Source organism: Ornithorhynchus anatinus, chromosome 19, assembly GCF_004115215.2.
Source record: "Ornithorhynchus anatinus isolate Pmale09 chromosome 19, mOrnAna1.pri.v4, whole genome shotgun sequence".
Classification (NCBI taxonomy): domain Eukaryota; kingdom Metazoa; phylum Chordata; class Mammalia; order Monotremata; family Ornithorhynchidae; genus Ornithorhynchus; species Ornithorhynchus anatinus.
Genome location: NC_041746.1, coordinates 34738525 through 34761984, shown reverse-complemented (window position 1 = coordinate 34761984; position 23460 = coordinate 34738525). Strand labels below are relative to the sequence as shown.

The following is a 23460-nucleotide window of genomic DNA, read 5'->3' as shown; positions in this document are numbered from 1 at the left end:
CAGGGCCTTCTCGGGCTGAGGAAGGAGTGCCGAGAGCGGCCAGGGTCCGGTCCGGCGCGGCGCGGCGCGGCGCGGCGCGGCGGCCAGGCCCTCGCAGGCCCTCGCAGGCCCTTCGGGGCGGCCCGGCGCTGGCGCGGTGGGCGATGGGACTTGTAGTTCTAGCCGGCTTCCGGGAACCCGCCCCCGGCCGGCTCAACGGGGCGGCCGAGGCGGGCGGAAAGACTCCAAGTCCCGCGGTGCCTAGCGACCGCCCGCCCGCCCTCCTCCGCCCGCTCCTTCCCCGCCCCGCCTCGTCGGGGCCCTCGGCGGACGGTGACGGTTCCCCGGGCCCGATCAGCTGTTCCCAGAGGAGCCGCCGGGCCCATAAGAGGCGTCCGGAAGGGGGTGGGGAGGCCCCCGCGCGCCGGAAGGTCTCCGCCTCCGGGCTCCGCGCCAGAGCCGGCCAGCGCGCTTGCCCCGAGCGGCGCCGCAGGACCAGCCCCGGGGGGCGGCGGCGGCCATGGCGGAGACGGTGGCGGACACCAGGCGGCTGATCACCAAACCGCAGAACCTCAACGATGCCTACGGGCCCCCCAGCAACTTCTTGGAGATCGACGTCAGCAACCCGCAGACCGTGGGCGTCGGCCGGGGCCGCTTCACCACCTACGAGATCCGGGTGAAGGTGAGGCTCCCCGCTCGGCCGGCCCGGGCCCGCCCGGGCCCGCCCTGGCTCCCGGTGGGTTCGGCCGCTCCCCCGGCCCCTCACCCTCCCAAGAGGGAGCGGGAGAACCCAAAGAAGGCCGGGGGAGCCCAGCCTTTAGCCCGGCCCCGTCGGCCGTTGGCCGGTGGTTGGACCGGTGGCTCCCTTCCCTGCCTGGGGGGAACTACTTCCGGCCCACACCACCCTGCTTGACACCAGCGGCCCCTCCCCCGGAGGGACCTGTAAGCGCTTACTACAGTGCTAAGCCCTTAGTACAGCCCTCCGCACACGGCAAGCGCTCGATAAATATGATCGAATGAATGAGGGCGGGGTTGAGGGGGGCCGGAGGAGGGTGACCGCTTGACCAGCCGGTCCTGCCCTGTCGTGCCCCTCACGCTCCGCGTCTCGGCCCCTACTTGGCCCGGTCTCCATGGAGACGGAGGCCCAACTGGCCTGGACCAGGAGACGCGGTGGGGCGACTCTGCCCGTGGTCGAATCTTTCCCCCTCGGCCTGCGGGCCTGCGGGCCCTTGGCCATGGTCATGGCGTGGGGCTCAGCCTGACGGCCCGAGACCCAAATAATAATAATAATGGTGTTTGTTAAGCGCTTACTATGTGCCAAGCCCTGTTCTAAGCGCCGGGGAGGATGCAAGGTCATCAGGTTGTCCCACGTGGGCTCACAGTCTTCATCCCCATTTTAATAATAATAATAATGGCATTTATTAAGCGCTCACTATGTGCAAAGCACTGTTCTAAGCTTTGGGGGGGAATACAAGGATCAGGTTGTCCCACCTGGGGCTCACAGTCGTCATCCCCATTTTAATAATAATAATAATGATGGCACTTAAGCGCTTACTATATGCAAAGCATTGTTCTAAGCGCTGGGAGGGATACAAGGTGATCAGGTTGCCCCACCTGGGGCTCACAGTCTTCATCCCCATTTTACAGATGAGGTCACTGAGGCACAGAGAAGTTAAATGAATTGCCTACAGTCACTCAGCTGACAAGTGGCAGAGCTGGGATTAGAACCCATGACCTCTGACTCCCAAGCCTGTGCTCTTTCCACTGAGCCATGCTGCTTCCCTACAGTTGAGGGAACTGAGGCACAGGGAAGTTAAGTGACTTGCCCAAAGTCACACAGCTGACAAGCGGCAGAGCTGGGATTGGAACTCATGACCTCTGACTCCCCAGCCTGTGCTCTTTCCACTAAGCCACGCTACTTCTCTAGGATTCTCTAGTAAATCTCTAGGATTCTGTAGTAAATTTGACCCAGTACTGGAAAATCCCACCTCGTTAGAGCCCCTGCCTTTATTCAGGCAATCCAAGGAATTTGTTGACTACGTGAAAATGTTCAAAGTCTGCACTCTATTGCGTGAAAGAATAAGAATAATTATAGTACCTGTTAAGCACATACCGTTTGCCAAGCACTGTTCTAAGTGCTGGGATAGTTACAAGTTAATCGGGTTGAATGCAGTCCCTGTCTCACGGAGGGCTCACACTATGAATCCCCATTTTACAGATGAGGTAACTGAGGTACAATGAAATGATTTGCCCAAGGGCACACAGCAGCTGTATGGTGGAGCTGGGATTAGAACCTAGGTCCTGTGGACTCACAGCCCCATGTTCTATCCACAAAGCCACCCTGCTTCCTGAATCAGCTGAACTAGAAATGCTCATTTATAATTTACTAACTAGTGTTTGTTGCAAAGTAATTCAGGTGATTTGGGAGATACTAACTGAGAATAGCATTTCATTCCCTAGGTCAGGATGAAATAATTTGCCCGTATAGCAAGGTTTAAAAAGTAAAATTACTTTTAAAAAGTAATTTCATGAAACAAGTGCAAACTGTTAAAACACAACAAAAATAAATATATAAAATAATCAACAGTGTATATTGTTTACTGTGTATAAGTAAATTTTAATATAAATGTATAACTTTTAACAGACATTAAAGGAACAGTGGTTTGGAGCTACCGTCACCTTTGGAAATGATGCAAAAGTCAAATCAGTAATCCCATTTTATTTTGGCATAGGTGAAACACTCCTGGATGAAACTCTCTGCTGTCCCCCTAATATTGGTTTCAGTGATTAAAAGCTAGTCAGTGGTGAAGGCACATAGTCTTATGAACACTCGACTGTAAGATTCTTCATCCCTAGATGACACTCACCCAAAAAATGCCCACCAATGACTATTTTGTTGATTATGCAGTCTATAGTTAGGTAAAGAATTCTTTAGCCTTACAAACTTTGAATCTCAAAGGCTGATGGAATTCTGAAGCTGCTGACTGTTGATCTTTGGGACCTTCACCGGGACACTTGACTCTGAAATGTTTTCATGACACTCCCTAAACGAAGCTTCCTCTTTTTGCATCCAGATTCATTAGTGAGTTTTCTCTTTTCACTAAAGCAGAACTCTGTATTTCTGTCAAATGCTGCCAAACTTTCATAATTAGTACATCCTGTCAAGCAGTTGAATCAAAATCCTCTTCTTGCATCCAGTTCCACTGTGATAAGTTTTTTTTTTGTCTAATGTATTACACAAATTGGACTATCCCTACCAATTACCCCCCTCAGTGTTTTTTTTATTTTAAAAAATGAAGAAAGAAAACTCCCAGGGAGCCAGTTAATTCATAAATTTTTGAAATATGCTTCAACTGTGCTTACTTAAAACACTTTCAAAGTCTCTTTAGGGAATTAGTGTGGCAAAGAAAATCCATATTCATATTGTAATGATTTTCTCAATATAGTCAGCTAATACCTGTTAGGATTCTAGGAAGGTGATTTGGGCTGAAGCACAGCACCAACTCTTCTGGTGCCATGATGTTTCCCAAAGAGGGAGGCAGAATCAGGGTAAGGGCAGGCAGGGAATAGACTCTCTTCATATTGAATCTGAAAGTGGGGGAAAAACAGTCTCAAGTTATTTTTGCATGGGCTCATTCTGCATGAATTCATCCTTCCAGGGGTAGTCTTACATCAAAAATTTTATGGTGGTGGTTTGATCCCACTTGGAGTATTGGGTTGCAGCTGTGCTGGTGCAACCCTAACTATAATCTACTCCTTGTTGCTGAGTTTTTCCACAGTTACTTGGTTCTCGTTCCTGGCTTCAATGAGGAACAGAGTCTGCGCTCAGTGGGTTCCCCCTTATCTGCTTCCAGCTTGCTGGCTAGAGGTTGTTCTTTATCTTCCCCCTCCCTTTTAGTCTTTTGCTTTCAGCCTGTTCACCCTCCTTCTCTTGGAATGTTTTGCAGATCATTCCATGCTCTGGGAACCTCCTTCGCCACTGCCCTAAATGTTCCCCCTTCCCCTTCTTCTGATTTGTGAAAATGGGAGATGAGTGTATGTGTGAAGGGAGGGCAGGGCAGGGGTGTTGATAAAAGTGAGCCCAGTTTAACATGTAGATAATAATAATAATGTTGGTATTTGTTAAGCACTTACTATGTGCTGAGCACTGTTCTGAGTGCTGAGGTAGACACAGGGGAATCAGGTTGTCCCACGTGGGGCTTACAGTCTTAATCCCCATTTTACAGATGAGCATAACTGAGGCACAGAGAAGTTAAGTGACTTGCCCAAAGTCACCCAGCTGACAAGTGGCCGAGCCGGGATTCGAACCCATGACCTCTGAATCTAAAGCCCGTGCTCTCTTTCCACTGAGCCACGCTGCTTCTCTGATCACATTCCCACACACACCGAGCAATTTATCGATAAAACTAAGTTCTTATAAGGCCACTATCATGGTTACTGTATGGATGGGCTGAGGAAAGGTAGTTCAAAGTGCAGGAAAAATATTTTGTATTAGGATTTCTCAGTTTTTTGGCTTTGTAGGAAAGCATGTGAATGGCTATTTGATGTCTGGTATTGCAGCCCTGGTGCTTGTACTAGGTCGAGGCTGGTGGCCTGTTGCCAGGATTCCTGTTTCTTGGCTATTTCACTGTTCCCGACTCCTCCCCTCACCCCCACTCCCCTTCACCACCACACCTGAGTAAGTGCCACTGCTCAAGGGGCTTCATGTAAGTAAGGTCACTGAAAAGTCCGCATGTGCGTGTGAGAAAAGTATAATTGTTGTCACCATCATCATACTTAAAGTGTGCAGCGTGCACCACAGAGTACTGGGGAAAGGTCACAAGATATTAACAGAGACATTGCCCCGGCCAACAGAGGGCTCAATCTAAAAGGGTTTTAGAGAAAGAACCATCAAGGTAAATAAGGCCGAACAGCATCAGCAAAGCCGTGGGGTGACTGAGCTCGTTGTGGACAGGGATTGTCACTCTTTATTGTTGTATAGTACTTTCCCAAGTGCTTAGTACAGTACTCTGCACACAGTAAGCGCTTAAGAAATATGAATGAATAGGTGGAAATCTGAATAAGATAGACTTTTAAAAGGAATCTTTAGGAGATGACAGTAGTTCTACTGAAAACTTCTCCGCTGCTTGTCTGTTGTGAGAGGGTCCCGTCTGAAGTCACCCACTGATCAATCAGTCGGTCCTATTTATTGAACACTTACTATGTTCAGATTACTGTACTAAGCAGTTGGGAAATACAATATAACAGAGTTGAAAGACCCATTTCCTGCCCACAACAACCTTACAGTCTATAGGGGGAGCTTACAGTCACTGATGCTCATTAATGCCACTTCTTTCTCCACCAGGTTTGGGCCAGAGGTTTTGCTCATTCCTCAGACAGCATTTGTGGCAGGCATTCCACACATCCTTTGTAATAAACTGATTAAAAGAATTACTGGTTTAAATCTGCCTAACCAAATTTTTTTAAACAGTCTGGCCTCTTCAGTTCTTGTAATAAAGCTACCCGAGTGTTCAAAGAAAAGAGGAAGAAAAGTAACTTTAAATTATCAACTTGACATAATTTGTGTCTCTCTTGCAAAAAGAACTCTCCAGCCTGTCCACTCTGCCTGTCTGATTGGCCCATGGAGTTGGAGAGGTTGGAGTAAGAAGGTAGAGCCAGAAGCAAGTCTGGCAAATGCAGGAGGTAGAGTGTGAAGCTGAACTGTGCCTTTTGGCTCCACCCTGGAGTGGGCTTAATGGAGATGAGGCAACCAAACCAAGAAGAATTTAGGATCTTATGCCTCAGGTGTATGAGTAGGAGCTCTGTAGGTGGCAGGAGTTTCCTCTTGGGGATAACAGATCTACCTGGGATCCCGTAGCCTTTAAGATGATGCGTGCAGGGAGAATGATGGAGACCATGCTGGTCCCAGGGCCCTAGAGCCCACGGGTGGCTTTTGGACCAGGAAAGAGGCACTTGCAGGCATTCCAGATCTAAAAGATAAATTGTCCATGTGTTGCTTTAACAGGTGAAGTCTTGGACTTCTAAGCAAGTGATGGGTGTTTAGGAACCCAGAGGAAATATGTTTTTGACCATAAATTCTGCAGTGGAACTGCTGTGCTTTAATTTGGGTGCATTATTATTATTATTATTAGGCACAGACCAGGTGACACCCTTGCATCCCTCACCTATTAAGAGTTGCTCTTCCTTTTTATTTGGAGGCACCATAGCCATTTACAACTGATATGACTTGGAAGCCTTTCTTCTGAGCCCCTAAAATATCTCATTTGCTCCTCCGTTTCCAAGAACACAATGCTTCATCCTTCTGAGTCCTGACCTCAAATTCTATATCCTTAGTTCTGTCAAGGTGTGGGTCTTGTTTTGCTGGGATCTTCTAAGCTTAGCAAGGTGAGCTTAACACCACTGTGCACGGAACAGGTAGTTCCAATGCCATGTGCCTGTTTAGCTCCGAACTGTGACAGAGAAGAGAAGTAACACTTGCCTTGCATTTGTTGTGAGTATCCCCCAAAACCTGAAAGGCTTGAATTTTGAACCCTACTTTTACCTGAATTTTTTAAATCTGATAATCAGATCCCACATGATACAAATGAAAAAAATAACCTAATAGTTACTTTGATACTAGTTTTAGAACCAATGATACTAGTTTTAGAAAACTGAGCAGTATTTCTATTTAGGAGCCCTTAATGTTGGCTTTCTGTTGCCTTGCCCAACACTTTTCTGAATCGTTAAGAATGGGAAGTAAAGAGGGTGGATGCCTCCTCCAGCCCCCAACTAAAGTACTAGATAGGTTGGCTCAAAGCACAGGTGCAAAATTAGCAATGAAAATGGGCCAGGAACAGCAGCCCTGCATTTTCAAGAGGCCTAGGTTGAGCTCAGCATAGTTTTCCTTCCAGTTCAATTAATTTCTCTTCCTATTGTGGTAGGGTGCCTTTGAAGTGAAATATCAGATGTGCTACTCCTACCAGTGTTGTATAAAATGGTGAAAGGTTATGAGTCTTGATCAGCCAGTGTTGAGCTGGGTTAAAATTTAACTGGTGAACTGGGAAGAAGTGTTCCTTATCATAGTCCCAATCTCTTAGTCCTCCAGTTTCTACCAAACGAGGGCTTGTGGGTCACAGTGATGATTTTTTTGTACTGCAGGAAAGTTGTGAGCTTAGGTGTCAGAAGGAAATCTCCAAGGAATGCCAAGATGTCACATGACTTTTTTCATTACTCAGAGTAGTCACCTGAGCTTTATCCACTGAAGAAAATTTCATTACATTTTCACTGGAGACATGATGGAGGTAGTCCCCAACCCTTGTCTTGAGGTAATGACTGCCGGCTTTTTAAAATGACAGCTAATGGCTGTATATAGGGCATGGGAAGCAGCATGGTGTAGTGGATAGAGCATGGGCCTGGGAGTCCGGAGGTTATGGGTTCTAATCCCGACTCCACCACTTGTCTGCTTTGTGGCCTTGGGCAAGACACTTAACTTCCCTGTGTCTGTTACCTCATCTGTAAAATGGGGATTAAGACTGTGGGACATGAACTGTGTCCAACCTGATTTGCTTGTAGCCACCCCAGTGCTTTAGTACAGTGCCTGGCACATAGTAAGTCCTTAACAAATATCATTATTATTAATGTCTGTCTCCCCCTCTGAACTGTAAGCTCATTAAGGGCAGGGAATGTGTCTGCTAATAGTGTGGTATTATACTCTCGCAAGCACTTAGTACACTGTTCTACACATAGTAAGCACTTAATAAATACAATTAATTGGCCAGGTCATCCATTTTTGTACTTTGGTACTTTCCCAGTGTTTTGTTACTAGGGAGTTCTTGGGGAGAGAGTTACTCGTCGTGCTGCAGTAGTCTTAATAAATGAGTAGAAGTTGATAGTCAAGATCTATGCTTTGAGCACTGTCAGACTATGAGAACAATAATTACTATTTATGGGGCACTCTTGAAAGGAGTAGTGTATTGTAATGGCACTGCTGCCAATCTGAAAACCTAAAACATGCACATGTGTAATGTTTAATGTCATTGTCTAGCTCTTCTTATTATAGCTAATCATTCTGACTGGAAGAGAAAGGAGTCTATTAGTATATGTATCAGTCATCTTTCAGAGAATTAAAAGGCCCATTACACTTCCCCTTTCATATTTTTGTGGTTTGTTTGCCAAGTAATGTTTCATGTTCAAAAGAAGAACATTAGCTTCATATTACTAAAGGTTCCTTTGTAGTGTGGATGTCAGACTGCACCACAATTGAGTTGAAATATCGACTGCAAAGGTTTCTCCGAACTGATTATCAGCTGAAGGAGGGAAAAATATCTCCTTTTAATACCCACTTTTATAAATGTAAAACACTCTTTTCTTCCCCTCCCCCAAGTCCCAACCCTCAATCTTTGTGCCTGTTAAAGACAAGTAAAGTACTTAGTTCACCGAGTGTATGTAAACTTCTTACATGATATGAATATTTACAAGAATCCTTTCCCTTTAATAATAATAATGTTGGTATCTGTTAAGTGCTTACTATGTGCAGAGCACTGTTCTAAGCGCTGGGGTATACAGGGTAATCAGGTTGTCCCACATGAGGCTCACAGTCTTAATCCCCATTTTACAGATGAAGTAACTGAGGCACAAAGAAGTTAAGTGACTTGGACATGGTTATGCAAAGATGTTTCTTTAATAGTGGCATTTCTTGAGCACCCATTTGGTGAGATGCACCAAAATAAGGTGAAGGATACTCTCATTGGGAACAATAGACAAACTTTGACCTTGGGACGTAATATCTGAGAATCTGCATGGGGGAAGTGATTCTGATGCTGGGGATTTATTTAGCACCACTTGCACTCTACCATTCGGAGTCCCTTTGTTGACATGGAGTGCAGTGTCTTTAGAACTGTGCTATTCCTAGGAAAGCAAACCCAGCTTTATGGGTTCTTCGTCAGTTAGTACCCACAGTGTCACCTGAAGATTTCAGATTTAATTAAAACATGGCTATGAGACTCTGTGGGATTGTTATAAAGCAAAGTTTCTTGTTTTAAATCTGAAAGACAACAGTTTTGTGCCAGTGGGCACTGATAGCCTGCAGAAGCAAAGAACCAGGGCTTCAGACCATAGTTCCAAATTTATATCAATTCTTATCTCTTTGTAGTCTATGTTTTTCTCTTTAATCAGTCTAATTTCATTCAGGGTCATTAACTCTGATGAACCCTTAGTCGTCAACTCTAATGATAGGAGAAAGGGCTCTGAAGTGTGGTCCCCAACCTTCGGGTGCATTGATTAAAGGCCTACTTTGTCACTTTGGAAAAGCAGAACCGAGTTTAAGCACTTAATACAGTGCTTTGCACACAGTAAGTGCTCAATAAATATGATTGAATGAATAAACAAGGGAACATCACCTGTTACTGTTTCCTAGACTGAAGATAGTGGAGGGGGAAAAAGCAAAGGACTAAATCAGACTATAACCTCTAAATGTTTTATTGTACTCTCCCAAGCACTTGGTAAAGTACTTTGGGAATAGTAAATACCACTGGTTGATTTAACTCTGGCGTTAAATATCTACTGTGTGCTGAGCACTTTGCTAAGTACTGGAATAGATATAAATGAGCAGGTCATGCCCCATTCTTTCCCAAGGAGGCTTAGGACAGGAGGGCAGATACACTGGGAGTAGAGCAAGTTCTCAAAGCCCGGAGCCCCTCAGGTCCCAAGCCTTTGGTTATCAAAGGCTCCACCTTGCCAACCTTCTAAGGAGTTAAGAGCATTGGGAAGTTGGAGTGGGTGATGGATTAGCAGTTGAACTGGCCTAGATAACTTCCATTGCACCAATTAGACATTGTCCTCTAGAGACCAGTCCTTTTTGAAATAACTAGTTAATTGTTACACTGAAAAACCACGAACCTGCAAGAGACCAAACTGAATTGCCTTAGGGACATCTACATTTCAAAGACTTTCCTAAATGAAAGCTTTCTCTTGGCTTAAATGACTTCTCCCCCAGCATAGATGGAGTTCATCTAGGTCAAAAGCCATGTCTACAGTTATTCATGCTGTTCCAAGAGGAGTAAAACAAGTATCCAAGGTACTGAAGGAAGGGTAATGGCTTGAACACTTCTCAGTTTATCTCTTATCTTCTAAGATGCGGATCTATGAAGAAATATGCCCTTTAATGAGAACTTTAGTGGGGCATTCATTTACATCTCTTAGGATTGGCTAAATGGAATATGGCCTATTGGGTAATACTTTTGATGTAGTTGCCGTTTTCTTCAGGAGTTCACATGATTGCCTGGCTCCTGAAATGTTAGAAAACTGTGTGCTGGTGTTTCGCTATCAGATCAGCTCTGAGGAGATTACAGGAAGGTTTGGTTTTCCAAAGCCATCAGTGGTGGTTGGCCTGCAAAGGGGGACTCTGGAAGCAACTGATTTCAGCCATTCACCCTTGGAGGCCAACTGCATGGCCTTCCCGCAGGTCTGCCTCTTGGTTCTCATTGGACCTGAGTGCTCCCAATAATAATAATAATGGTGGTATTTAAGTGCTTACTTTCTGCCAAATAGTCCATTGAGGGATGGAGTAGATACAAGGTAATTGGGTTGGACAGTCCTTGTCCCATATGGAGTTCACAATCTAAGTAGGAGAAAGAATGGGCATTGATTACTCCATTTGGCAGATGAGGAACCCAAGGCACAGAGAAGTTAAGTGATTTGCCCAGGGTCCCCCAGCAAACAAGTAGCAGAGCCAGGATTAGAACCCAGGTTCTCTTCCAGGCACAGGGACCTCAGTCTGTTTCTTGGTGTCAGCTGAGCTGGACACTAAGCAAGTCTCATGCAATAGAGAGTGGTGCTTCCTGACTGACATTGGTTTCCGATGTTAAATATAGTATCCGCTGTCCCTGGCCAAATTCAGGTATATTGTCTAAATGTTAATCTCTTGGAGGCTTCATTTAAGATATAGCAGAGGAAGTCAAGTAAGAGCTTTACAGAGTGGGCCAGGACACTGGAAGTTTTCATACAACTTGGGCAACTAAAAAATGAAAGGATTAGGAGTTTCAGCTGCACTGGCTGTAACAAAAAAACACACAAAAAAACCCCAAAATTAAACCACTGGTTTACCTGGGCTGCTGCTGGATTAGGTACTCATCCTTTCATAGTCTGTCAGTCACTGGAATTTAATGAGCACATACTATGTGCAGAGTACTGAACTAAGTGCTGGGGAGAGAACAATACAATAGACTTGGTAGATACAATCCCTGCCGACAAGGGGCTTATAGTCTACAGGGAAAGACAGATATTAAATTACAGATGGAGGAAATAGAGTATAAGGGCATGTACATAAGTGCTTGGGTTTCAAAATGCTAAATAGGTACACACCTAAGAGCGTAAGTGATGCAGTGCAGGACAGACTTTGCGTGAGGCAGTGGTTGTGCCTCTTCCAGTAGCCCAATCCCTGCCCTGTCCTCTCTTCTTCCTCCCCCGAGCCCTTCCCAATTTTGCCATATGAAGTTAGTTCAGCAACTGAGTTTTTTGCCAGCTGCTAGAACCCAGAGGTAAGTCCTGTGGGGATCCGTGATGAAGAGAAAAGCTCTGTGTTGGTGGAATGCTTAATTCCATCATTCTCCCCACAGAGAACAGTGCTCTTTGCTGGACTAGGCTGGGTAGACCCAATGTTTCATGGACTCTGATTTATAATCCTATCCATGTCTTAATGCCTCTTTTCCTGCATTCATGATTATTGGTCACCTAGTTTTTGTGCTCAACAAATAATGGTTCCATTCACCAATCAGTACCCCTCCTGAATGCCTGGTGACCATGGGACACCATGTGCAGTGTCAGTTGATGTTCTCAGAGCACCTTAAGTACAGAGTGGCTGTGAAATGGGCCTTGGGGAAGTGGGAGGGGCCAGAAACCTAAATACTGCCTGACTTGCTCTACACATATAATAATGTTGGTATTTGTTAAGCGCTTACTATGTGCCAAGCACTGTTCTAAGCACTGGGGTAGACATAGGGGAATCAGGTTGTCCCATGTGGGGCTCACAGTCTTAATCCCCATTTTACAGATGAGGGAACTGAGGCACAGAGAAGTTAAGTGACTTGCCCACAGTCACACAGCCGACAAGTGGCAGAGCTGGGATTCGAACTCATGAGCCCTAACTCCAAAGTCCATGCTCTTTCCACTGAGCCACGCTGCTTCCCCATATACATATGCAAGGCCAGCTGAGCTAAAACCCCATCCTTACTCTCAGTTCTCTCCCCATGGGTTCCCCCTCTTTTTTTGCATCTTCTAGTGTGACAGCCTTCTTGGAAATCTAGTCAAACAGCAGGCTGATTTCAGCAGACGATTTCTCTCTGACCCTCTGGACCACAGCCAAAGGGCAAAGATTTAAAGGGGAGAGGAAGTGAGAACGGAAGCAACAGGAAGTAGACCCAGAAGAACAGGAAGCAGGGCACTGGCCCAATTGTCAACCTGGACTCTCTTCCCCAAGCTGGAAAGTTCTAATATTTTAATGAGGAAGCAAAAAAGTCAAGGAGCTTGATTTTGCTGATAAAAGCCTTGTGGGGCTGAGAGAGCATGGAGGGAGAGAGGGTGAAGGGGTGGGGCCGGGGGGAAGCGGGGGTTTCAGACCACAAGACCGTGTAGGCAGGGAATGTGTTTACCAACTCTTTTATATTGTTCTCTCCCCAGTGCGGAGTCTTCCCAGTGCGTAGTACAGTGCTCTGCACACAATAAGCTCTCAAATACCACTGATTATCTGGGAAGAGTCTTTCCCCCTACTCCAAATAGGGGGACTATGATTCCATGGACTGGAAAGCCGTTTCTGCCTCGGGCTAACCAGTCCAGTGTTTGTCTACTTGACTGGTGGCCTGGGGCAATCTGAATGGGGGGAAAGACACCAAGTACCAAGTTCAGGGAACTGGAAGGAGGTAAGTGAAAAGAGAATCAGCAACAGAAGGGCCTTGAAAAGAGCCTTGAAATGTTACCCAGCCTGCCAACTTTGGGGAACTCCCCCCAGGCCTACACAGGATGGATCTGAACTTATTCTAGGCTGTAAATTCTTCCAAAAAAAGGACATAGAATGGGTTTGGGCCAAGATAGGATGGAAAAATGGCTTTCCTAAAAATGCTGATACTCTAGCCCTCTTCCAAAGTAATTGGAAGACAGGTGGGAGTGCCTCCCAGGACTTTTGTAAAAGGATATTTTAACCATGATAGAAGTGTCTTTAAAAATCTGCCTTTGTAAAGCACATTCAAGCCTAGTCAATCAAATATTGGTATTGAGCGCCTTCTGTATGCAGAGCACTGTAAGCCCTTGGGAGAGTACACTGAAACAGTTGGTAGACATGTTTCCTGCCCCCGATCTTACAGTCTAGAGAGAGAGAAAAACTTAGCTAAGCAGAGTTTACCCTTCAAAAAAAATTGTAGTAAAGGAAGCTTCAGTGGATCAAAGCTGGAACCAGAATGTCAAGAGCAAATTAACAACACTTTAATGTAAATTACCCAAAATCCATAACCTACAACCCATTAAACTCCCCTGCCTTTTGCTTGGTAGTAGTAGATTTGACCAATGTTTGGTAGCTTTCTATCACATGCTGACTTCCAGTGCTAGAAGTGAATGCATGTTTCCCTTAATTACTGTTTCATTATTCTGGTATAAAAAAGAGAACCTGTTACTATTGGCTGGCTAGAGTTTATTTTCTTTAAAGTTCCACTCCTCTCTGGCAGGATGGTTGGGCTCTCCTTGTCCAGAAGAGAGAGGTGACACTTACCCCAGATGCAGGTCGGGGCTCCGGGAGGCTGATGGGTGCCCAGCAAGAGTTGTCAGCTGCTGCAGTCGTGAACCCCTCTGCCTCACAGCTGGGCTGCCCGGGGCTTGGGCTACGATTGCTCATCGATGATCTGCTTCTTTATGCCATTCCCAGCTATACCCCGTGGCTTGGAGTTGTGCTTCTGGTTGTCCTCATCTCTTTTGTTGGTCGGGCTGGCTCTCATCTCTTCTCGGCTTGCAATTCAACAACTCCTCCGGCACCCAGGATCATCCACTTCATCTGTCCCACATGTCCCACCTAGGGCAGTTCAATTTTAGCGGGTCCAAGTGGTGGGATTCTTGCTGGTCCACCTTTCCTTGCCCCATGACATCAAGTATGGCTCTGAGAAACACTAACGATCTAAATTGCCATCAAGAAAGCTGGGCCTCCACCTCCAAATTGGTCTGGCCCAGTAGCACCCTGATGCTGTGTTCTCTAACCCCGATGCCGAAAGTCTGTGTGGTTGCCACTTTGCTCTTGATGTTTCCCAGCAATCATGTTTGGGCCTGTGGGGTGCCCATGTAGCAGAGTCTCTTCCCTTCTGAAATGTCCCTTGTGGACTTTGGGGGTTTCAGTTATGGTTTTTGCAATATAGGTTGGCGTGTAAGTCTGAAAATCCCTTGCATTTCTTTATGCCTAGCATAAGGATGGATCTGAAAGATGCCATCAGTTCTCAACGGTCAAAAGTGACAGTTTGTTCTCTGGAGCTTCTCCGCTTAGAGCAGTGCTTGGCACATAGTAAACGCTTAACAAATACCATCATTGTCATCACTGAGCTAAGCCTGGGCAAGGATTGTCCCAGACAGCCTGCTGACACGAACCCAGAGGTATGATTGGATGGGGCCAGCACAGGGTGGCTCGGTTTGTGGCTGGGAGGGCAATAGGGAAGCATTTCTAATCTCAGCATGATTTCATCTCCTCTGTTTCGGCTGATAGTGACTTCTCTGCAAGTGGGTGGCCCCATATGGAGGAAAAGCAGGAGTCTAAGCGGCCCTTCCCCACCCTTCTGGAAGTACCAATAGGTGGGACCGTCAGATCCTGAACTCTGGTATATTGTTCTCTCTCAAGCACTTAGTACAGTGCTGTGCTCACAGTAAGCCCTCAGTAAATGCCACTGAATGATGGAATCTCCAGATTCCCTCAGGGCTCTATTAACATGTTCCAAATGTTTTGATGTTGATGAGTTTCTGTGTTTTTTCTCCCTCCTCAAATTGCGGGGTGGGGGGGGGGGGGTGGCTGGGGGCATGTCTTACTCCATTGCTGACGTTTTGTACATTCCTTAGTTTCAAGAGCAGAGCCCTACACTTTTATAGGGGCTCAGTGAAAGGGGTCAGGGTGAATGGAGAGCACTCCAGCTGTTTTCCAGTAAACCTGACCAGCTCACTGAGTGCCCCGCAGAATCAGCTCTCCTTCAGGTCTGACTTTCTTAAGGCCAGTGGCAAAGGAGACTGAGAATGAGGATTTACTGGCTAGAAGGTCAAATTTTACAAGGACTAAAATGGTGGGAGCAGGATGATTGGTGGTGGGTGTTTGTTTTTCTCTTTTTTTGCAAGTAAACTTAATAGCATATAATCAGATGCGGTGAATCAATTGTAAAAGACTTTGGTTGTTCACTGTGCTAATCTTGATCAGTGAGGCTTGCCTGTTTCTTCAATGACCTGGAAAAATCATCTACAGGCATGTCATGTGTTTGACTAGTTTGGAAGCTGGCTGGTTCAGAGTTCTGCGATGACCCAACAGAACTGGGACAACCCCACCGCCAGTGGGGGCAAAGCTAGTTCCAAAAGAAAGCTCCCAAAATTCCACAGAAATGAACTATAACTTTAAAACAACCAAACTGTTAGCTAACTACTGAAGGATAGAGGCTTTCTTTCCCTCCAAAATGAGGGAGGAAAAACTCATGTTAGAATGAGGCTGACGGAATCACGCTTGTGTCAAAAGTTCAGAAGGGAAAATGGAAGGTAAAACGATCTGAATTGGCACTCTTACCCCAGCATTGTACCTGTAAGCTCGATATGTTGTTTCAGAGATTAACTTTATAGACTTCCGTACCCAGAAGTATGAAAATTCTTAGGGGACTCTTTTCACAGGCTTGATCTTAACCTATTGAATAAAAGAGAGCAGCTAATCCCTTTTGTAAAGTAATTTGAGAGGAGGGAATTCAAAATGTAAAATCTCACCTGCAGAAAGCTCTCAATATTGTATAGGCCTTTCTATCTTTAGACACTTTTACTAAGACTTAATATTTTAATGCGGAAGGTTGAACTTGGTTAAAAAGCCAATGGGTGAAATTAGAGAGCAATAATCCAGTGCTTTATTTCTGGGACTCTTCATCCTGCACTCTGGGGGACATGATTTAGTCCCTGTTGGGGAGAAGAATACGCCTCTGTCCAGAAAGCCAGCATGCATCTCTAAATAGAAGGGTGACTTTTAGCATAATAAGAGTCTTGTTAAGTGCAATTTTGCTCTTAGTCATTAATACAATGAACAAATGTTGTGGTTACCTGGGAAAGAAAACTCAAGTGCTTTTAAACCTCTTGTGAGATTTGGTTTCAGACATGAAATCTATACAGTGTTATGCACAGCAGCATCTGTAAAGGATTCCAAGCTGTAAACTATACAGCAGAGAAGCTTTGGGAAAAGCTGAGACTACTGCAAAATGGATTTAAAAGGACCGAACACAAAGCTTTTATTTAACACCGTTTCTCTCTCCCCTTCCCTCCCTCCACCTCCCCCCACCCCAAAAAAGAACTGGCTGGCAGTTGTGATGTTAAACTTACAGCAAAACCTTCCTAGGAGCCAATTCCACTTGGCATGCGTCACTGTTTTGGGTTGGCGTAAACATTATGCTTCAAGCTTAATGTATTCTGTGTTTCAGATACTGCTCAACTGGAATACAGTTAATTTTGTTTCATAAGTGTTAGGAAGAGCCCAAACAACTTTTTTTTTAATCTTTTTTTTTTTGGTCATTCAGGTAGGGTGAAGTGTTTGAGGTGCCGGGGTGGGCGGGGGTGGGCAGCCTCTTTCTGAAACCCTGTAGACAAAGGATTGAACTTCTTGCCCTTATTGTAAAGTGCTGCACTCACGTAAAACAGCAGCTAGAAGGTGAAACTTCCATAAAATAATAACCTCTGCCCTATATTCATTGTTCTGCAACTTTCCCAAGAGGAGAGACTCAGGCTCCAGTGCCTTACTTGGGATTCACAGGCAGTTGATTTGTCATCTAGGTAGGACTGGGGCATTTGAATTGATGTCCAGGTTATTTTTGTTTTTTGGGGGGAGGTATTGGTTGGTGGTTTTGGGGGGTGGGTTTTTTTTTGTTTTGTTTTGGGGTGGGGTTTTTTTTCCCCTCAGTTTGCTAATCCTAAACTCTGAGAGATTCTGCTGGGTTTTTAGGGCAAATTGCTTTGACAGGTATCACCATATAACTTTTGCCCCTAAACTTGTAATTGATGCCTTCTCTTAGAAGAGGACAGCTATGAATTCCCTTTCTCTCTGACAGGAACTGCCTGTTCACTGAAAACTGCAGTATTTTCAGTTACTGCTGTTTTTAGTCCATTGCTTTTAGGGAATGATCTTGAAATAAAATGAAAAATCAGTTTGCTAAATCTATTGTGTCCTCCTTTTGTACATGTGCTTAGAGTTGCACACTTTTGGTATTGATGCCCCTGTATTGCTTGCAGAGGTCCCTAAGTGGTGGTAACTGTGATGGTAGAGTCTCCTGTCAGACAGGCAAGCCTTAGTCCCTTAATTGGTAAAAGGTAACAAGAAGATATCCAGTTTAGAATTCAAGTTTTTTCATGGTTCAAGGGAATTCATTTTTAATTTTTCCACATGAAATATTGGGGGCAACAAAAGCTATGGGAAGTGGATGTAGAGGAAGATCACACCATTTGAGGGCATCTCCTCAGCCCATCAGTTGGCCAGTAGGTCTGATTTCTTTTCAGGGCAGGGGCTGTTGAGGTATGAAAGTGGAGCAATGATCTCTGAGGCCATTCTCCCCTCTGGGTTGCTCTGGGTAGGCCAGGATGTTCTTGTTCTAAGATGGTTGAAGGCACTGCTTATTTGTCTCGGATGAAATGTTTATTGCAATGAGATTTATTCTGTATTGTCTAAATATGAGAGAACTGTCTTCACTGCAAACTGTTATTTGTCTTGGATTCCATGTGCTCAGAATGTGGAATTGGCAACACATGGACAGTTGGATGACCTTCAGTAGTGATACTCCAAGGTTGTCTTCTGTAGCTAGCTATTGTTCAGGCATTTAGAGGCTTTGGTTGAATTATGATCTGTTTCAACCATATTGTGTTATTTCTTGAACTTAAACCTCCCCTGTCAGAGTCTATGAATACCAGTCATCCTCACTGTGTTACCGGAGTTGTGCCAAAGAGAACCCCAGTATCCGCAGGTGTTGCTTTAATTCTTCGAGTATTTATTTCAACAAACTTGCCAACAGCTTGCTAGGAACAGCCTGCATATCTGCTGAAAATCTGCTTGTTTGCTTTCATTTTCTAATTTACACAAGTTGCTAATAACAGATTTTTATTCCTCTCCCTTATTTGCAGTATCTTGGGAGTGCACTGGAGGAGAAAAGACCCCTGCTCTCCCAAAACATTACCAATGAAATTTCATTCATTCAAAGCCTATATCCAAAAGGTAGCAAGATGTGCACTGCATTTTTCCCTAATTTCTAGCAACTCCACTAATAGTACTTATTATTGGGCCTGGCAAATGTCTTAATGTTTGGACTCGTGACCCAGAGCTTTGAATGTAATATAAATGAACTATCAGTTCTAGTGAAATTTCTTTTCACCTGTCCTTAAATTCATCTAGAATTTAAATTCATCTTAAATTCACTAGAACTATCAGTTCTAGTGAAATTTCTTTTCACCTGTCCTTAAATTCATATCATACTAATTTTCTGGTTGGCAAGAAACCAACAGTGGATACATAATTTTTGGGACCTACTTATAGGAGCAGAAGTAGTGTTTTCTTCTTAAGGGTGAAGTCAGATCTTTGGAATTTTAAAAAAAAACCTGCTTTTTAACAGGCACAGAAAAACCAATGCTTCAAGGAGACCTTTAAAATAGTAAAAGAACAGTAATCTAGCTACCATGTTACTCAGGTAAACCTGACAACGTGGCATCATTGTTCAAAAAAGAAAGAAATTGCTTATCCTGCAAATCATCAATAACATATGCAACTCTCTTTCAGACTAATCTTCCTATTTTCAAGTTAAAAGAATCTTCGGTGAGAAGAAGATACAGTGATTTTGAGTGGCTGCGCAGTGAATTAGAACGAGAGAGCAAGGTGAGAGTGCCTGGCTTTGTTTTCATGTGGCTTCAGATCATGGAGGCTAAGCATTCAGAATTCAAACTGAAGTTCTCTTCAGTTAATATTTTTGACTGCAAAATCCAAACAATTCACCTTCCAAACTTCCTCTTTTTTTTTGTCTTTAATTAGCAGAGGAGGAGTGACTGCATGCATCCCAAAACAAAACCTGTCTTTTTTTTTTTTTTTTTAAACAAATGAGAGCAGTCATAGAACCCTATAATTTTGAGCAAGTCCAGTTTACAGTGATTCCCTTAGTACTGAATTGGATGTTCTTGCTTTAGCTGAAAAAGTTGTATGGTAGGAGAGAGAGAGTGTATTAGAGAGAGAGAGAAAGAGTATTAGTTTTGTCGGGGAAAGGAAGGGTTGTCTTCCTTTATAAACTAAAGGCGCTTTAATTCTTTCCTGGTTAAAACTGGTAAAGGCCAACCTGCCTAGACCACTCTTAGTAAGATATTAAGAGGGAGTCACATGTTTAAGATTTCCGGGCCTGAATTCATAGCCATTATTAGAGGTTTGGCATCTCTACCCTCCTAAGCGTCTTGGTTTCCGTGAATAATAACATTTTTAGTATTTACTGCCACATCTGAATTAGGACCGCCTTTAAAGCACACAGCTAGACTTTGGAGGTAGAGAGAATACTAATTAGGTCCCATTAAACCTACTTAGGTCCATTGACAAAAATTGTCATTGTGAATCAAGTCCTCTTCCTAGTTTTCAGCATGAACATATTACTAAAGTTTTGTACATAACTAATCTCATAATCGGACATTTGTCTCCTGGGGACTGAGATCATCATGTATTTCTTGAGTCCATGAACAAGTGTTTTCTCCCTCTTGTAATGAGAGCATGCAGCCTATTGGGGCACTAACCTGATTTGGTACTTTGTCAGGACTCCAAGTTGCAGCAAATAGTTATGAGCAGAGGATTGTTCTTGTACAACAGTGAGAGGAAGTGATAACCTTGACTCAAACAGGTGTAGCTCTTCAGAGATGCAGAACAAGGTTCATGTTCAGTCAAGGTGAGATGTAACTGAAGGGCAGTGGGAGAAAGTTGATTCTTTTTGTGCACTCTGAACTGTAATCACAATTGCTGGGAGGAGATTTGACTGTAATCTCCAGAAGGTGAATGCATTCATCTACCAGTCTCTGACAGGACCTTATTTACTCAATTGTGTGGTGGTGAACGTCTTTCTTTAGCAATAATAATAGGCAATAGGTCTGTAAACGTGTATGAGGGGCCCTAATTTTCTCTTCAAACTAATCCTAATGGAGCCAGGAAATGGAGGAAGGCTTGATTGGAGAGGAAGGAGGGGCTCTTGACAAGTAATTCCTTGCCATGTGAGACCCAGAATCTGCTTGAATATGCTGGTCTGTCCCTAAATTAATCAACTTAGGTTTGGAATGTGGCAGTGGTGGGGGTGAGGGAGGGTCGGCTGGGTCATGGGATGTGACATTTCATATGTCAAATGGCTAAAATCGGTTTCTGTTTATCAGGTTGTAGTCCCACCCCTTCCAGGGAAAGCTTTTCTTCGTCAGCTTCCTTTCAGAGGGGACGATGGCATCTTTGATGATTCCTTTATCGAGGAAAGGAAGCAAGGACTTGAGCAGTTCATAAACAAGTAGGTATTCTTTGTGCTGTCTGGTGTAAGGCACAAGCCTGTGTGATATAGATATATATTTTTTCACACACGCGTGCGCACGCGTGCACCCTCCCCCCCCCCCCCCCCCGGACCAGTGGCCAGTGGCAGGTTCCTGGGACCTGAATATCTCCCAGAATGAGCTGGACGGGTTGGACTCCTTTGTTAGATCAGCCAGGCATTTCTGAGAGTGCCAAACTTTGTAGAGTTTCAACTTCAGAAACATGAGAAGTACCTGATGAGTGGCACAAGCGTATGACGTTAAAATATTAAGACTTGAGTGATGGAAACGAGTAATTTTGTGTTGACCTAAGTTTTGTATTTGTTTTGCTTGGTTAATTTATGCAAATTACTTCTAAAATTACAGCATTTAAAAAAAAAATACAGTTTTGTGTGGTTCTTTCTGATTTAAGGTATGTTCTATTATGAACAATGAATCTCACAATGTGCTGCAATCATTTAGTTTGATTGCAGGTGGAGGAAGGCATTATCAACATTCGTTGTGTAAAGGTGCACAGTTCTCCTTTTCATTTCCATGAGCACGTGTATTCATTTGAAGCTGCAAGAACACTAGGGATTATTTGTCTCAATTGGGGTTTTTTTTTTACTTAGAAACCAGTAATTGTTATCTACCCACTCTCATCCCTGTGAACGTATGAATGTTTGAATGCAAAGGTAGTGGGAAGGTTTATGCAAGTACTGTACAGGATATGGCTGCTTCTGAACTTATGCTGGCTTTAAGAAATAACTACTGAAGTGTTTTTTTTAATGCCCTAGAAGGTATATGTGCCTACTTGCATATGTACTCAAGGAATGAGGTGGTCTGAAAGGTTTTTGAAGGAATGTCTAATGGTTTGAGGTCATGTCTGCTTTTGTCTTTCCAAATCAAGCGTGGAGTAATGAAAGGAGTTTGTGTTGGCTCTCCTGTAAGGATCCTAGTGCTTTCCATAGTGAATCAGTTTTTGACCTATCCTTACACCTGGAGAAGGCAGAACAATAATAGAAATTCCTAAATCCTGTTTTAGAAGCTGTTGGAGAAACTCCATCTGCATAATCTGGTCTTGGATTTCCTTAATCACCCTGGAACTAAAGCTTTTCCCAGAGGCAGCGTGAAGGAGGAAGGAACTGGACCTGGGGGAAAGTGGGTAGGGATTGGGGTGTGGGTGGGTGTGCGTGCGCACACCCACACACCCCTTTTTAGTTTTGCTGAATCTCAGCAAATAATTTAAAACAAGAATTTGAATGGTGGGTCTTGGCCTCAAAAATTTATATATCTACAGATTTAGGCAGAAATAAGCCTTGTCATTCCTGTGATATGCTGGAGTAATGCGCTTTCTCTTTCCCTCTTCCCTCCCACCCCACCCCCATTTTGATTTTAGGGTCGCTGGCCATCCTCTGGCGCAGAATGAGCGTTGCCTGCATATGTTTCTACAAGACGAGATCATAGATAAGAGCTACACGCCATCCAAAATCCGGCATGCTTGAATCCTACAAAAACCAACTTCCCTGAATATTGGTGATTTGGGCATGCCGGTGAAGAGGTCCCAGCCCACTTAGCATGCTGCCCAGAAGTCAGCACAGTTGGCTTCCAGTGGGCTACTAACACTCAGTTTTGCTTTGTCTGGGCCATTCAGACAAGTTCATTTGCTTTAGCAAAAATCCCTCCCTCAACTTTTCTCTAAAGTCACCCTGAAGAGCTGTTTGATTCTGGTGCACACTACTGCTGCATAGCCTCTCCAGCATGTCTCTCCTCCACCTGTGCTTTCTCCATTAAAGATACTGACTTGGCCTTACTTGAATTTGCACAGTTCCACTGTCCTCTTCATTTCTTGTATCTGATCGACTAGGGTGTCGTCCTCTGCTCTTGTTCTGCACAATATCACCTCTTCTGACTTTTATTTGTAGAAGTGTTATGCAGTTGGTTTCAAATACCCTGGGTGTGAAACACAACCTTGTGCAGTATGTAGCTTCCTCTAAGCCTGTAAAACACTTTATACTGGAAAGGAACGAGGGAAATCTTTATATTCTGTATAAAAAAAATCAAATTTATATACTAAAATCATTTGTCTAAAATTAAGTTGTTTTGAAATAAAAATGGAAAATGCATTTCTGTTGTCTCTGTTGTTTTGCCTCGGAATTTCCACCCTGACCTGGGTTTTCCTTCCAAGGCACTAGTGGAGGATTATTTACTAATTATATACTTCACCTGTGGTGGAACTTCATTCCTCTACAAGTAAAGCTGATGTTGAATACACTGAGACCTCTGAGTGGATCATTTAAATACTGCAGTGCACAGAAAGCAAGCTTTAGGGCTGATGGAATCATTCATAAAGCACTTCTTGCAAAATGCTTTTTGGTCTCAATTTACACCTCATAGGTGGTTATCACTAACTTTAAAGTAGGTTAGCGTTGTTCCCCCTCTTTCTCAGCTCAGGGAACTTGTCCCAGTTCATCAATGAGCCTTGTCTGGCTGGCCTGGTCAGCAAGGCGGGAATCTGCCTACCTCTGGGCAGTGGCTAGAATGTCATCTTCTGCTCTTGTTCTGCACAATATCACTATAGCTAAGTGGCTAAGATGGTGCTGAGGACATTAGTGGCCTCGAACTTGGGGAAGTGAGGCTGTTGGGAGTTATTGTCATGGAAAGCAATGGACACTGGTGCCATTTAACCATTGTTCCGTATGGGAATTGATCAACTTAAAAGTTCCCCTCCCTCTGACAGGACTGAATAGCACAAAG

General features: G+C 44.3%; 1 protein-coding gene across 1 annotated transcript; it reads left to right on the top strand.

Annotated features, from left to right (window-relative positions):
• Positions 1 to 295: 295 nt before the first annotated feature.
• SNX3 (sorting nexin 3) lies at positions 296 to 22829 on the top strand. Its single transcript, XM_029047571.1, has 4 exons — positions 296 to 661; positions 18968 to 19063; positions 20581 to 20705; positions 22103 to 22829. Exons 1-4 carry the CDS (start codon positions 500 to 502, stop codon positions 22206 to 22208), a joined length of 489 nt encoding a protein of 162 aa, XP_028903404.1. The 5' UTR covers positions 296 to 499; the 3' UTR covers positions 22209 to 22829.
• The last annotated feature ends 631 nt before the right edge of the window (positions 22830 to 23460 follow it).

Bases quoted from the DNA above. Each gene is read 5' to 3' on its own strand.
- SNX3 (XM_029047571.1), top strand. From the start codon at position 500: ATGGCGGAGACGGTGGCGGACACCAGGCGGCTGATCACCAAACCGCAG. The intron at 662-18,967 runs GTGAGGCTCCCC...ACTCTCTTTCAG, and splicing joins CCTACGAGATCCGGGTGAAG to ACTAATCTTCCTATTTTCAA. The intron at 20,706-22,102 runs GTAGGTATTCTT...TTTTGATTTTAG, and splicing joins CTTGAGCAGTTCATAAACAA to GGTCGCTGGCCATCCTCTGG.